This window comes from Ischnura elegans, chromosome 6 (genome assembly GCF_921293095.1).
Source record: "Ischnura elegans chromosome 6, ioIscEleg1.1, whole genome shotgun sequence".
NCBI lineage: Eukaryota > Metazoa > Arthropoda > Insecta > Odonata > Coenagrionidae > Ischnura > Ischnura elegans.
Window position 1 is genome coordinate 123,972,876 of NC_060251.1, and position 16,842 is coordinate 123,989,717.

The 16,842-nt window shown below is 42.0% G+C and overlaps 1 protein-coding gene across 3 annotated transcripts in view; it reads left to right on the forward strand.

The window, feature by feature from the left end:
* LOC124160105 (ras-GEF domain-containing family member 1B-like) overlaps positions 1 to 16,842 on the forward strand; it is a 445,667-nt gene that overhangs the window by 123,778 nt on the left and 305,047 nt on the right. The window contains exon 1 of one of the 3 annotated variants that reach the window (XM_046535852.1): positions 6,271 to 6,947. The exons of the other annotated variants lie outside the window; for them this stretch is intronic. Coding sequence (XP_046391808.1) covers positions 6,846 to 6,947 — 102 coding nt within the window. The 5' untranslated portion in view covers positions 6,271 to 6,845. Of the gene's footprint in view, positions 1 to 6,270; positions 6,948 to 16,842 lie in introns of those variants that run through there. 3 annotated transcript variants of the gene reach the window in all.

The window sequence follows — 16,842 nt, forward strand, 5'->3', positions numbered from 1 at the left end:
TTCTTGTCTCTTCACAGCTGGGCCCTGATTTTATCACCGCTACTTGGTTTTTGTATGAACTGTGAATGATTCTTCTGGCATTATAAATAACCCCAATTTCCTTTAGGATTCCAAGCATTGTGCTCCAATCCACGTTGTCAAATGCCTTCTCTAAGTCCACGAACGCAACGAACGTTGGCTTGTTCTTTTCCATTCTCTTCTCTATGAGCAGTCTTAGGGCCAATATTGCTTCCCTTGTGCCTTTGTTTTTCTGAATAGAAATTGGTCCTCATCCAAGAACTCTTCTGCTCTTCGTTCTATTCTTCTATAGATGATCCTTGTCAGTATCTTCGACGCATGTGTAGTTAGGCTTATGGTCCTAAAATCTTCGCACTCCGCCGCTCTTTTCTTCTTCGGAATAGGGATTATAATGTTCCTCTCGAAGTCCTTTGGTATCTCACCTGTGGAATACATTTCACTGATGATTTTTTATAGCTGGTTCAACGTCTTCTCTCCTGCATTTTTAATTAGCTCTGCGGGAGTATCATCAATGCCAGATGCTTTATTTATCCTAAGGTCTCTTACAGCCGCATCAAATTCTGATCTTAAAATTGGGCCTTCCATGTCATCGGCATCCACTTCCCTCTCGTTTTCGATAGCTGTCGCTCTTAGGCTGCTTTCTTTGTACAAATCTTCCAGATATTTCTTCCATCTCTTCCCTTTTTCTTCGTTTTCAATCATTAGTTCTCCGTTTTTGTCCCTAAGGGTATTACGTCTTACTTACGTATTCCTTAAAATGGTTCCTCACTATCCTATAGGCGGCCTCCACTTCTCCATGTTTAAGATTGTTTTGTACGTCTTCACAAATATTTTTCATCCACGTTTCTCTAGCCTTCCTTGCTTTACGGCATATTTCGTTCCTTATTCTCCTGTAACGATTCTGTCCTTCCTCTGTTTTCGCAGCCTTGTATTTTATTCTTTCTTCAATGAGATCTAATACTTCCTGCGTGATCCATGGTTTTTTCATAATGACTCTTCTTTTACCAAGAACTTCCTCCGCTGCTGCCTGCAGACCACTTCTAATGGTTTTCCAACTCTCTTCCACTGGTTTATTGGTCGTATCCTCCCCTATTCTCTTTTCTACAGCTTCTTTAAAAGCCAGTTACTGCTGAACCTCCTTCAAATTTTCAACTTGCCATGTGTTTTTTCACGGCTTTCTTCATTTTTAAAATTTCAGATGGCATTTCATCATAACTAAGTTATGGTCACTATTGATATCTGCCCCTGGATAACTTTTGCAGTCCTTCACCTGGTTCCTGAATCTTTGTTTCACTAGAATGTAGTCGATTTGGAATCTTCTAAGGTCTCCTGGCATCTTCCACGTGTATCTTCTTCGCAGGGGATTTTTGAATAAAGTGTTGGCAACCACTAGCCTGTGCTCAGTGCAGAAATCAAGTAGCCTTTCTCCTCTTTCATTTCGGTTACCTAACCCATATTTCCCAGTTATTGTTCCGTCTTGACCTTCGCCGACGACGGCGTTCCAGTCACCTTAAATAATAAGATTTTCTTCCCCTCTTACTTGCTTAATAACTTCCGCTATATCTTGGTAGACATCTTCTACTTCTTCATCTTCATAATCTGACGTAGGCGTGTAAACCTGCACCACTACATTAGCTTCGGGTTTAGTATCTATCTTCACTATTACTATCCTTTCATTAAACTGCAGGTAGCTTTTAACACGCATCCCGGCACTCTTTCTATGCATTAGGCCTACTCCAGCATTACCATTTAGCGATCTTGTGTGTATCATTCTGTAGCTTCAACTCCAAAAGTCTCCTTCTTGGGGCCACTTCATTTCGCTGATGCCTAATACGTCGAGGATCATTCTTCGCATCTCCACCTTCAAGTTCTCTAGCTTACCGAAGGTACGAAGTGGTCTTACGTTCCATGTTCCTATCCTTAACATTCTATAACCTTTGATCGATTTACCCTCTCGAGTAGTCCCCGCCCGGAGATCCGAATGGGGGACTAGTTTACCTCCGGAATATTTTACTTGAGAGAAATCCATCATGTCATTATATAAATTGAGTGGAGTAGCTGCGACTCCTCGGGATGATAATGTGGTGGTTTCCCCTTGCCTTCCACATCGCAGTACTACAGCCGTTAAAGTAAATGTTACCACGCCCGTACAGTGGCGCCGACTCCATGGGGCCTGAGGGGACCGAGCCCCCTCAAAGATTCGTTAGGGGGGGCGGATACCCCTCAATAATTCAAGAAAATAATTAAGTTGTATTATGCTTTGTGAAATTACAAAAATATATTGGTATTTTCCCATGTTTGACGATAGATGCCTTTTAAAATATATTCAATAATGTGTTAAAACAAATAATTTTAAGGTAGTAAGCAGGTTAAGTGAAAACAAGTGGTGTGAATTATGATAGTGTTACGGTGGTGGGACACACTTTGAATTTAATCTCTTCCCGGGGTAAGACCCCCGATGTGGGCCCCCCCCAATATTTTTTATAAGTCGGCGCCCCTGCGCCCGTAGTGGAATGTGTGTCGCTGTACCGGCCAGTATGGTCTCCACCTTTGCACATATGAAGAAGAGCTGCTGTCCTCTCCCCCGGGTGATGAGAGTCATAATTGTTGGCGGCCCCCAGTCGCCAAGTCACGGTATCTTCTCAGGTTTTGGTATCATTTTAATGGTCTACCTTACCCAAGGGTAGCCCAATACCCCCTCAGAGCACCGCCGCTTTTTGTCCACGACTGCTTATTCGACGAGAGAACTCGCTTATCTGAATCTCATGAATGGCCACGCCGAAGGCGCGATTACATGGGCTGTACCGGTGAGTCAACCTCACCACAACCAGCCTTTTGACATGAGCAGTTTAAAAGTGGCATTTGTATAAAAGTGGCTGTGTTAAAATGTTGTTTGTGTGGAAGTAGAAATTTTAAAAGTTACAAAGTTTCTTATTTTTCTTTTGCTCATTGAGTTGATGAGATATAAGTTGACTATTATCAATTTTTTTTTCTTTTATTTTCATTGCACAATAGGACAAGATTGTCCATTGAGTTTTTTTTTATTTTTTTTAATTGTGCATAGTTCTTTTATTTTTATTAAAAACAAATTATTATTTTTGACATGATGAGCAATAAACAAATTATTTTTAATTTGATTTACATGATGCAAGCTGTAGCATTAAAATACTGGCAAGTAATGAATTAAATTAGAAGAATGACAGACATACGAAAGACTCATAGAAGAGAAAATTTTGTAGGCAGTGTAATTTGTTGAATTTAAAAGTGTTTTTTATTAAATGCCAACAGCCTGGACTCCTACCTAACAGTTATTTAAGGGGTTTGAAGTAGAATCAATTGTTGGAGGAGGAACGCTTTTTTTTCGGTGATTGAATTTAATGAATTTAGTTGAGAATAGATATTGGAGAACCAGGAAAAAAGTTCTTGGTTTTCGTTTGACGGGTTCGGGGGAGAATTGCTTTTACCGGAAAGGGAAGGAAATGTGGATTGGTAAGCGGAATTTGTAGCTTTAGCATGGGAAATTGGAAAGGAGGGAGGAGGAGCAGAGGGTTGGTTTACAGGAGATGATTGAGCTGCAGCGCGGCGAGCAATGATTGCTGCTTTAGCCTCCTTGTGCTTAGGGCACCCGCGGTAATTAGCCGGATGCGAACCACCGCAGAGAGCGCATTTTGCCGGTGCTTCAGGAGGTTTTTTGCAGTCAGTATTGATATGATCTTCCCCGCAACTCGCTTATCTTGCAGCTAACCTCTACATGTAAAGGTCGACCTACCATCCGCAACGCGGTGGACGCACTCGGTGGCTTTAAGCTCAGCCGCGAGGTGTTTGTGAATAAATACATATTATTATCTATGTATTATTTTATATATTATTTTTTATGTTTTTGTGAAAGGGAATTTATTTTATATTGTCCATATATTATACTTTGTTCTTGTTTGTCGTAAGTTATTGCCACATATATGTTTCATAAGGATAATGTTTCAAAAAAAACTAAATATACGTTCTTTTGTTTTCTGGCCTGCATTTTTTAAAATTTAATTTTTAAGATGGTAGCTTCCATGCTGGTTTTTTATTTTAACCATTGAAGCTACCTAAAGCTCCATTAATTTTGTGTTGTTAAAAGAGTGTACGTTTAAGGTTGGAGTAATAAATTCATTCATTCATAACTGACTAATAGCTCGAGTAAGACGAATGTATCTGTCAACAATTATATCTGCTTTAAAGAAAAGAAAAGGAATTTTCTCTTTCTGTTCAGCTTGCCTATTTTCCCATTAAGTCCCTTTCACCTATTTACACGTTTGGCTAGCATGTACACTGCGCATTCGCCCGTGTCTTTTTTCTTTTCGGTTGAGGGGTTTAAAACTGTCTTCACGAATGATATTATTCTAATCCCCGGCGTAGACCTTTCCTCAATCCAACTTGCCGCTAATACATAATTCTCGAATGATGACTTCAGGCTACTCCTCCGGCTATTTCCTCACTTCCGTATGTTCATTTTTTTCCATTTCAAGTGATTACCAATGTTTACCTCCGTATCTATGTACTTTCGTATTTGACAACTGCTACTGGCGAGAAATTTTCCTCACTTCCTTTTTAATTCTCGCACACTTTAATCAAATTTCGAAGATCTCCTCAGTTTCTTATATTTTTTTCTTACTTGCTCACAACTTTTGAAAGCGACGACAAATATCAACCTGGAAGCTTTCTTCAATTAATGTTGTTATCGTCGCGCGCTTCAAAATCGGCGAACTACGAAAAATGCTCCCCAAAGTTTCTTACATTATTCTTTCTTTGGCTTAGGTTTCTTATCCTCGCAAAATTCACAAACGACTTGTTTACTACGTAGATATGCCTACCTAAGTGTCTAAAAATACATCTATACTTGACGGTAACCACAAGCGAAGTTAACAATGAATTTAGTTGTAAGTTTTATCATTCTTCAGGGGCTTGTACACCAACATCAGTTTTAAAAAAATGACTGTTGGACTCTTCAATTTCGCGAGAAATTAAAAAAAATATATATCTTCCCGTTCACGTTATTTTCTTAACAGATGTCGCGTCGTGTGTATCTCGATTTCATAAATACATATAATTGCTTTGACGAACTTAAACGTTCGTTAATTAAATCTGCTAAAGACCGGAAATATTTACCCCACTTTTTAAAATTTATATTTTTATTTTTGCAAACTTAATATCTGCCGGTGACTATGGATATTTACCTTAGTAAAATTGCCTACTTAGTTTTCACCGTAATCCATGTATTTATTTCTCTACAGATCCAGTTGCTCCTTATCTGTGTCCATGTTTGCTCCGTATAAGCCTACTCTCGTCTCTCCTCCTTTTCTTTTATCACTCGATAGTATTTGCTGCAGAAAAGAAATATCTTTATAATTTCTTCCGGTCGTGGTTGCAGTTTACTCTTCAGATTTAAAATCGGCAATTTTTGGCAAATTTACTTAATTTGAATGATATTAAATCAACGTTTAAAGATAGTATTAAACCAACTGACTTGAAACTAACGCAAAAAAATTATTTATCGAAAGTAACGTATAGCGCGAGTACCTGCATGGAGCTCTCGGCCAGAATGATTCGATATGAGCGATAGTTGGTCGTGGATGGAAATCACTATTCGTGGCGGGCCGCAGAGTTGTTATGATTCATGCAATTGTCCCTCATCCGTCCCGCTCCAATGTTCGGATGATTGAAAACAATGTTGGCTACTGAAATACTTTACATGGCGCAAAACCTCATAGCAGTTTATCACTAGTGTTGACGCACCGTCCTTATGAGTATTAACCGCCGCGCAAGTGCTGAAATAGAGTCGAGTATCCCTACGGCTATTTCCCGTGCGCGCACCTTACCCTCATATGTATCCACATTACCTGCGGTGTCTCATTCTTGGATTGCCTCTGCGCGGCAAAGCCCTCTATCAAATTTACTGCGCTCTCTTTTCATGAGTTAGGCGCACTTTTTCTGCGAACTCTGTAGCTCAACAGAGAATCTATGAGAACTGTAATATCACGATTCCCGACCCTTATTTGTCGCTCATTTCTTCCACAAAGCGGCCAAACAACGGAAACTTCCGTCTGCCCATCCTAATTTAATAATTACCTATAAATATGGTTTTTACGTCGAGTGTTGGCTGTTAAGTGCCGGCCCTGCCCAGGGGCCGCTTTGCGCGCGCATACACCTACGTCTTCGATCGGGTACAGTGGCGCCGGCTGCCGGCGGGCGCCGCAAACCGCGGCGCTCAGCGCCAGTCACTTCGGCGTCGCCTTCTAGACGCGATTGCAGCGACTCGAAGCGGAGCGAGTGGGCACCTACCGCAGCCGATGGCTGGTCGTCGACCTCCGAGGTCCGAGTTCGAGTCCCGGCCTCGCGCGGGGCACCGGGCGTGCACCTAGCGGCGTCCTCACTCTCTCAACTGTTGGAGCGAGCGTGTGTGCGTGTTTGTTTGTTTGTTCCAATCGTTCCCGAATCCGTTCTTCGCGTCGTCGTTGGATTTCGAGGGCCGATATCGATCGGTGGGCGCGCCCTCGTCACGTGACCCACCCCAGTGACGTCACCGCGACCTTGCGCTTCCGGCTTCGCAGCTTCCGTCAACGGAGCCGCCGCGTGGTTCGGCATGCGTCCGCTCGCGTGGTGAGGGGCGCCACGCGCGAGGGCCTTGGTTCGACCCCCGAGGGCCCTCGGCCGCCGCAGTGGGCGCCCTGCCTCTCCGACCGGGAGCCCGGGGCCCCCCGCCCCCTCCCCCGCCACGCAGGGCCCCCCCGAAGGCCCCGGCGGCATGCGGAAGGGAGGGGGACGAGGCCCACGACACTCTCCCTGCCATGCTGCGGGACGCAACCCTCGAGCCCTGCCCTGAGGGCCCCGACCCTGCGGCCAACTGCAGCGGAGGGGCAAGGAGGAAAACCCCGGCTCCCGCCTCGAAGGTACAATTACATTGCAATCATGCCAACCAATGTCCCTATTTATGAAATTGAACGTCCTCTGATTGCAATGGCCACTGCGCCGCCACGATGCTCTTCTGTTTACTGACCACCAGTCCTGTAATGTTTGCGCGCCTCACTCTGCGTTCGAATTTCATTTTTTGGAAAATCAGCACCAATGTGGCTAACTATGAACTCGCGTTGAATCTCGAGTTGACTGTCGTGTCGCGTGAATTTGATGACGAAGTTGCCATCTACTGCGACGGGAGTGGAGGATAGTTTGCGGGCTGTAAAACACAATTTCGGGGAATATGGGGCTAACATTTTGAAAAAATTGTCACTTTGGTAATTCGCAATATGCACATCATGATGATAAATAAGGCAATAGTCCCGAGGTTGATGCGTCGCAGCTCTCTTATCTGCTAACCTTTTCGCTTTTCAGTAATCTTTCTCATTTGCGTCTCTAATAACGTTTCCTATGTAACTCATTCGGGGCCGTCCCTTGCCCTTCTTCCCTTACAACTGTCCTGCTATTGTTTTCATCGTTATGTGGTCAATTATGTTCTCTCGTTTTCTCATTAGGCATTTTAGAAGACTTCTTCGCAATCCCACTCTTCTTAGCAGTTCCTCGTTACTTACACGGTCTATCCATTTTATCTTCACCAATCTTCGGTAGAGACACATTTCGAATGCTTCCACCCTTAACTTCTCTCCACGTCTCAATTGCCAAGCCTCGCTTCCATTGAGAAAAATACTCAATATAGAATCTGACGAATTAAAATTATAACGAATGACGAATTAAAACAATACAAATGTCAGTTCATACTACGGTTCGTTATTTTTGTTAACTTTTTACCAGTTATTGTCGCGATTTTCAGCCGTTGCTACGGTTATCGGTGTTTATTTTTTAAGTGAAGTGTGGCATTATTGTTTTAATTGGCTATTCTTTGTGTATTATAGTGTGGGACGTGTTATAGAATTTTTGGATCTATTGTTTTTAAAATGTGGGTTGTCAATGTAATTCCGGAACGGTGGCAGTGGAGTGTTTTTGTGTTTCGTTCGGTGGATGTTCGAGTGATTTCGCAGTGTCATTGTGTCATTGTGCTTCATCTTGAGGTTTTCATGTACACACGTGTTGCGGACGAACCAGGGGGCGCCCGCAATTGTCCTTAGCGTCTCGTTTTGGATGACAATGAGTTTTAGTAAATGTGTACAGGCTATAGAATCTCAGGCTGGATAACCATGGGTTAGACGTGGATGCATCATACCCGTGTACAGGATTTTATTCGTATGAAGTCCTTAGCGTGGACTTATAAGGAGGGTAAAGATGGCTGCAGCAGCAATTTTAATTTGAGTTCATGCATCGTTAATCTTTTTTTATATAGCCTTTTAAAGAAAAATGCTGGTTATATCATTCAAAACATTATATTTATTTTGTATTTATTCGAGCTTACAATGAGGATTTCTGTGAAAAATGTTTCTATGGCAATTATTTTAATATGGTAGTTTCCTTCATCAAAGAAAACGAAAGGCATTGATTGCGATTCTTTACCCACCATTAGTGTATTCATTATATACAAATTGTTTGGTTTTAGAAATACCGGTTTAGACGAATGGCAAGGGTCAATTTTATTCTCATTTGAAAAAGGCCAGATTGGTGCCCATGCGATGCCACTCCACGTGACGTCACAGGGACCTAGTTTCAATACCAGTAGATAGGAGTTTTACATATTCTGAGGTTACCAATGCATGCATGAGGCACAGAGCTCAGGGAAACATGTCTTAATAATCACCTATTAAAACTGGCTAACTTCGGAAAGTTTTCTTCGTTTGATAAGGTATTAGTAATCCTTATTTAAGCCAAGCGCTACCAGCTAGCATGATACTCAGCTACCTGCTAGCAGCCTGTGTCGTATCAGCGCTCAGAGGCTCGCCCCAAGGTCACCTCACTTGCGGCAGCGGGAAGCAGAACGACGTCACGCGGAGTTTTTCCCGGCATTCATACTTAGCCGTCGCGTTTTTGCGCGCTTGAAAATTTTCACTTTTCATTTAATCGCGAAAAATAGATATCGTCATATAAAAATCTAAAAACGTGAAATACGTACTCCAGGAGTAATAATCTTTCGATTTAGGCAATAAAAAATAATAGGAAACCACCCTATTCTTAATGCTGTTTTACACGGGGCACGTCATTGCGCAATCTGGCGTGCGTACGAACGCGCAATCACCATTGGGTCGTGTGAAGCGGCGAATTGCTAGAACACATGCGAGAATGCGTGGACGTGAGTTGGAAAAATAGGCACTGCTCTGATTCCGAGCTCGCCTCCTCACAATTTGAACAATTTTTTTCGATATCGTTAGAATTACGTTTTTCGCGCGTTGATGATTATGTGTTGCATTAAGTATAGAATTATGGGAAGGCTTGCGGCGCATAAACTTTCTTGGTCTGCCATACCTGTTTGTTAAATGAGTGAATGATTCATTGATTCATCTCGAGTGTACGCCCCCTTACAATTCCGAGAGGTATGATATTCACCATGCACGTATATGTTTCTATATTCTAGATGATTCCATGAATTTGAAAAAATTCCAAGAAACGTGAAAAATTTGTAAATTTCACTTATGATTTCCGTCTTATTCCGATTAGTGCCCGACACGGGAAAGTATAAATTCTAGGCAGTGGCAAAAGCAATCTAAACAATCACCGTCTCACTCTTCGCTGTTTAACCTTACTAACTGTGCGCATATTTTTGTCTGCTTAAGATTCTGGATACTCGCATTTGAGCCAGTGCGTTTACACGAAACAGATCTGTTAGTCAGCCTTAGAGCATATAGTTCAATAATATAAGTGCTTTAATAACTCTATGATGTCAACGGCGTTGCGGACTAAATTTCGTTTTTTATTTGTTTTAACAATTAGCTCGCTACGAGCACAGTCAACGGACGACGAAATTTCGGAAATAAATGCTTGAAAGCGAGCACCGTGTAAAGCGGTAACCCGTTCGTCTGCGCAATAACTGTTGCACGCAATGTTGAGAAATGAATGCAGTGCTAACTTGCGCAATGACGTGCAAAGCTGCCTTTAAGCCCACTCATGACGCACACATAGTCGTTTTTTGTATAATGAATGTTATAATATGAATATTATCCAAAGTATTTATTTATCCCTCGGATTCTTCAATTAAGGAGCTTTTTAAGAGTGCAGCGAAAGAGAAAATCACTCTTACCCCTAAGCACTTGACAAATTTTCTATTTGTGGTCCCACTGTGGCAAATAAAAACCTTAATATTTTCGTTATACTTTCACAAACTCGTCGAGTGAAGCCGAGTTTTTCAAAAGAAGAAAGAGGCGTGTAAAAACTATCCATCAACACTTATTTGTTGACGCACAAACGCATATACCACTAAAACTTCATTGTGCATACGCGATCACTTTGGAGAATTTACGGCAACGAGAAATTTTTCTTATTTCATAATTTCATAAATTACCGCTTTAACCTGTATCATATCGTGTTTCAAACCTGGAAAAGGTGAAGGATCGAAGGTTTTCCCGGCGAATAGACTGGAGGAAGAGTTCTCGGGTTTCCAACCGGTCCAAGGGTTTTTCTGCACCGACGCACAGTGGGCTAGAATCGAAAAAACTGGCCAAAACATCAAAATCGATTTTTGTGAGCTAGGAAGTTGAAAATTCGCGTATATATTCTCAAATAAATTGTGCATACCTTTACTGATTATTTTTTCCCTGTGTTTTCACGTTAACAATGTATGTAAGGTCAAAGTTGAACAAATTTAAGGAAAAACGACGACCCTCGATTTTTTCTGAAAATTGCCAACTTTATCCTCGTGCAGTGGTTTCATGAATAGTTTTATCGACAAAACTGTTATACCATCTTAATTGACACTTCTTTTCCTTTCATTTGAAGAGTATTTAAAGATTTTGTTTCATCAATAACCACAGACATATAACAAAATGGCGGAGCCTGTTATCAGCCCTTTTTTTTACATAAACGTTGAGAAAAAGTAGATATTATCATCGACTTCCACTAAGTAACTTATATCATGTCGTTCTTTAAAGCTTATATATTGTAAATCTAAAGTAAAACCTTGCACCATCTTGCAACCCCGAATTTTAAATCGTTTTTTCGAGCGTGCGGTCGACTCCGGTTCTGGCCCGCGGCAGCGAAGATTACGGCGACGCGGCAAGCGCATGGGTGCAATATGGTCTCATTCACTTTTATATGTGGATAACAGATATAATAGTGATAGAAAATAATCACCAGAACCAGAATAATCACGTCGGACGGACATCTGGATCTGAAAATCAAGGGAAAGTTGGTTCAGAGGCATAATCTGCAAATAGTCCATTTTTCACTCGTACTACCATGTCTTTCTCCTTCTTGACTTCCAATGGCCTGGCTGAATGTCCATCACCCCCACCTGTCAGCGGTCTCCAACGAGAAGGTTGAGGAGAAGGGGATCGCCTGAACACTGTCATCTCCCCCAATCCCTGCTCGAACGACGAGAACTGTTCCGGAGTTACATGCCGTCGCATTCGCTGCTGGGAACATTGGCTTGTTGCCTCAGAGCGGCATGATTCTGCAGATGCCTCGTCACAATCCAAGTGACCTCCCCACGGTCCTCATATCCCCTCCACTCTCACACTCTCTTTCTCTCTCTCTCTCTGATATCGGTCTTCGGCGTAGTAATTTACATCGCTCGACCTCGACAGCGATTCTCGACTTAGTTTTTGGTGCTGACATTTTCAACTTTTGTGCTTAGTTTTCCGTATTTGTTAAGGTTCGTTTTGAGATTACTAGTTATTGATGATCATTGTTGAAATACTTATTATGTTGAGCATTTATTCAGTCAAATGCTAGTTGAATGAACATGACATGTAATTTTGATACAATTGTATCTATCGCTGGTTATTATTCTTATTTTTGTGGGTTTTCCCCCACCTGATCAGTGAGAGATGAAAGGAGTTCCCTGTGTCTGGGCTCACGTTATGAATTGCCAAGATTTGACAACCTAACGGCACACGTTCGGACACCAGCCGTTAACAAATATAATATTACAAGTAAATGGACGTACCGGGTCCAACCTTGCATCTATAAATGTCCTCTATTGCTGAAGTGAATTCCTGTACCCTTTCACATCATATAGCGCGCCGAAGGCGCATTTCCGCTTTGCCTGTAAACCATGTTTACCATAACCAGTCAGTTTGAAGTGCGTTGTATTTTTGCGCATTTGCTTATATAGTGAGTGTGGTGCTATGTTTCTTTCTAAACAATAAATGATGTTCGACATGATTCTCCGGCCTCGGTGGCGGCGAGGCGAAGTCCTTGCCTGCAAGAGGTCGTGTGTTCGACTCACGCCTGGGTAGGTTTCTCCTATCCAGGGCATGGATGTTCGTGCACGTGTGACCATGTTCGCGTATGTGACCATTAAGACTCCAATCTGTCCGATGCCGACGAAAACCAATGAAAATTTAATATGAAACCGTGACTTTACTTTTGATTATCGTGCATTCCATCTAAAGTGAGTATTCACGGCAATTTAAAGAAGAAAATCCGAGTGCAAGAGGTATCCATGCTGCACCTAGGAAATTGAATATCTGCAAATGAGGAACCACGGTAGACAAAGTGAAAACAGTACGCAAAAAGATCATAATAGATTTTAGGGAAAATGTCAAGGTAGCAGACATATGCAAAATTTGTATCCTCCGCAATTCTGTAATGTTTCAACAAAATATTGAAGGAATGACAAGGAAAATTAAATGGCTACATTGGAGCTTTATACACTGGCGGCGGTAGCGGTATTTTTCTGAGAAAAAGTAGTGAATATTTGAAAGAAGAATTTAGGATATTCGCTTTTACTGAGTTTATCGTTGCCTCTGTCTTCATTACCGTTTTTGTGTGACTTTACCGTAGAATGAATCTCCTACACGCAAGACTGAAATGCTGTCGGATTTTCTTCTTACCTTTCATCTAATATTTAAGTAATAATAATAATAAAATATATAATAAATAATTTTATTACTCCACACACAAATTACATGACAAGAGCAAAATTGAGTAATTTTAGGTAGCCATGAAGGATAACCTCTTTGAGGTTACCATCCAAAATAATGATACATAATGCTTTACATATAGTGTAGCTCATTTTTGTGTTACCTTGATAATCTATACTAACAAAGCTTAAGTGCGTACATGAAAAAAACAACTTAAGTAGTATTTATAATTCATTTACATCAATATTTTGTAACAATATTTGTTCTACACTTTCTTTAATGGGAAGCCAAGAATGTGCATTTTGCAAAAATTTTTTCAAAGACTTTGAAATAAAACACGACTTGGGCAACAAATTAAAAACCTTTGGTCCTACGTGCAAAAAACATCTTTTAAACAAAGTCAAATTTGGTTGTGGTAAGGGCACACTTATTTTACGCAGGGTAAAGGGAGAAGGCAGGGACTGAAATATTTTAGAGTTGCCACTTCTAGCATAAAAACATCGTAGGACCTTATAAATATATAGATGCTTCAACAGAAGCAAACGCAAACGAAAAAAAGTGGGAAGGATCTTGCAAATCTGTCCTTTTTCAAAATAATACGTACAATTCTTTTTTGTAAAATAGCGGCAGGTTTCAAGGAGTTTAAATATGCGCCACCCCAACAAAGAATACCATAGCTTAGTCTGGTATGTTCTAAGGCGTATAAATTACCTTTAGAAAGCTTTCAGGACATTTATTTCTGATGAAATAAAAATTTGCCAGTGTGTGATGCATAACATTTGTGACGCTGTTGATTCGTTGATTCCACTTTTAGGAATCGTCAATTGTTGCCCCCAGTACTTAATACTGGAAATCCGTTCAATGGGTAAACAGCTATTGCATAAAGTTATAGAACAATTTTCTTCATGATAATGTAAAACCCAATCAAATTTGTACCTGTTACATAAGTTATAACATACATACTTCGTTTTAGCTACACTCATATTCAATTTGTTGGAGGCAAACCAACGTCGCAAATTGATCAGATCTGACTAACCTGAATAATTTAAGGCGACATCATCAGCAAATGCTGTCACGTGACCTCTAAAATTAAAATTACATAGATCGTTTATGTAAAGTAGAAATAGGATTGGACCCAAGACAGAGCCTTGAGGCACTCCAGAAGTTATCATACTATAATTACTATAAACATCACCCATTTTTACACACTGCCTTCTCGATGGCAGGTAACTGTGAAACCATTTCAGTGGTATTCCACGAATTCCGGTCCTCTGAAGCTTAAAGAGCAGAATCTTGTGATCGATGGAATCAAAAGCCTTGCTAATATCAATGAATAAGCTGCCAGTGCGTCGATTTGAGTTTATGGCTCTGTAAACATGAGTGAAATAATTTTCTAGAGCATCTTCTGTGCCCTTTCCACTTAAAAACCCGAACTGGTTTTTGCTGAAGAAGCCTTTTTTGTCTAGAAATTTAATTAATCTCGACTTGACTAGCTTCTCTATCATTTTGGAAAATATCGATAACAATGAAATTGGACGATAGTTGAGTATACTTGAACGATCCCCTTTTTTATATAAGGGCGTGACCACCGCCTTTTTCATATCGTCTGGAACAACACCACTGGTAAAACTTAGGTTAAATATATGTGAAAGAATGGGAGCTAAGTCGTTAATTGAACTGAACTTCTTTAATTCAGCTGAACTTCTTTAATAGTGGATAAGAATGCAGGCCAACTTTACAAGGTGCGGTTCGGCGTAAGAGTGAGTGAGAATGCCGGGCGAGACGAAACTCCTGGTCGGCCCAGCGCATGCGCACTAGACCTCTCCCTCCCCCTCCATCGCCACCTGGAGGGAATTCAAAAAGCCTAAACATACCGCCCGCCTCGGCAATGTCGAAATAATTACCTTTATTATAATTAAATTTATAGCCGCCCGCCGTGACAAGAAGATCGGGGCAGCCAACTTACAGAATGAAAGAAAACATACAAAAATGAATATGGCTTACCACCGAAACAAGTAATTTAACAATAAATATTTAGTTAGGCAATATACATATCTTATTGACAGGGCGCAGAATAAAACCCTTTGAAGTCTTTAGTTTTGCGACTCTAACTAAACCATCATTTCCAGGACATACTTCCGCTACTCTCGCCATTTGCCACTTAGTTGGGGGTAACAAAGAATCCTTTACGACAACTAATGCCCCAACATTCAAGTTAGGCGAAGTTTTTCGCCATTTGGGAAGATTTTGCAGTGGATGGAGATATTCCCTTGACCATCTAGTCCAAAAGTTATCCCTCATTTGAATTAAGTTTATATTTCTTAGTCAAGTCTCTTCCGTTGGTGAATGTTGGTTGTTCTGACAAGGCAACCAGAGGTTCCCCAATTAGAAAATGCCCGGGAGTTAACGGCGTTAAATCATCTACCGAATTGCTCAAAGGCGAGAGTGGCCGAGAATTAAGGCATGATCCAATTTGGCAGAGTAGCGTAGTCATCTCCTCAAATGTAAGGATTTGGTCGCCAATTACGCGACGTAAATGAAATTTAGTAGATTTTATCGCTGCCTCCCATAAGCCTCCAAAGTGCGGCGCGTACGGTGGGATAAAGGTCCACTGCGTCCCCGCGTTGCTCAGCTGACAGCCGACTTCTTTATAGAAGGATGAGGATTGCTGGAACATTGTCTTCAATTCTTGCGCAGCTCCTCGGAAGGTTGAGGCGTTGTCGCTGTAGAGAAAATAACAAGCACCTCTTCGCGAAACAAATCTGCGAAAAGCAAGGAGAAAAGTGTTAGTGGTAAGATCAGATACACATTCAAGGTGAACGGCCTTCGTTACCATACAGATAAAAAGGCAAATATATCCTTTATATGCTTTGTGACCCCGACCCTTAGTAGCCCTCAGGAGGAATGGACCAGCATAGTCCAGTCCAGTAGATAAGAATGGTCTTTGGGGTTTAACCCTTTCTTCTGGAAGATCACCCATGCGTTGCACCAGAGTCTCTCCACGAAACCGGGCGCAGGTCACACAGGTCCGGATTTCTCGCTTCACCACCACGCGGCTGCGGATGATCCAGTACCGTTGCGCTAGGTACGCTGCTGTAGCTTGCAGTCCGCCATGAAGGGTGACTGCGTGTGTGTGGCGCAACAGCAGCACGGTGAAATGGTGATCCTTTGGAGTGATGATGGGATGTTTCTCGTCATAGTCCAGCACTGCATTTCTTAGCCGACCACCCACGCGAAGTAGTCCATCCGCATCGCAAAACGGTCGAAGAGGTAGCAGGGGTGAGGACCTTTTCAGGGATTTCCCAGACGTCAAGGCTGCAAGTTCGTCTCGGAATGCTGTGGACTGCATGCTCCTGATTACCGCAGTCAGAGCTTGGGCACGCTCCTCGGGGGAGACAAACCCCGAGCGTTTGTGGCTTTTATCCCTGAAATTGTGTAACCATCTTAGGCACAGAGACATGACGTTTAGCAGGCGCAGGTATGATGAAAATCTTTGTAATACATCACCTGAGTTATGAAGGGAAGTTGCAGAGTGGTTTACGGCCATCCGCATCTCCGAATCCTCAGCACCTGATGATTCGGGTTTCCCACAGCTCCACCCCTCTTCCCGGCCGGCAAGCCATGGTGGTCCACTCCACCAGAGAGAGGAGTCCATCAGTTCGTCAGGGCTGATCCCACGGGTTGCGGCATCAGCTGGGTTGAGCTTGGTGTTGACGTAGCTCCACTGGGCCCCCGGAAGCGACGTCTGGATCTCCGCGACGCGATGAGCCACGAAGGTCTTCCACCTTGAGGGGTGGCCACGGATCCAGGCCAAAGAAACTGCTGAATCTGTCCAGCAGAATACTGGCACAGACACGAACTGAAGGCCCTCCACTATTTTCACCAGGAA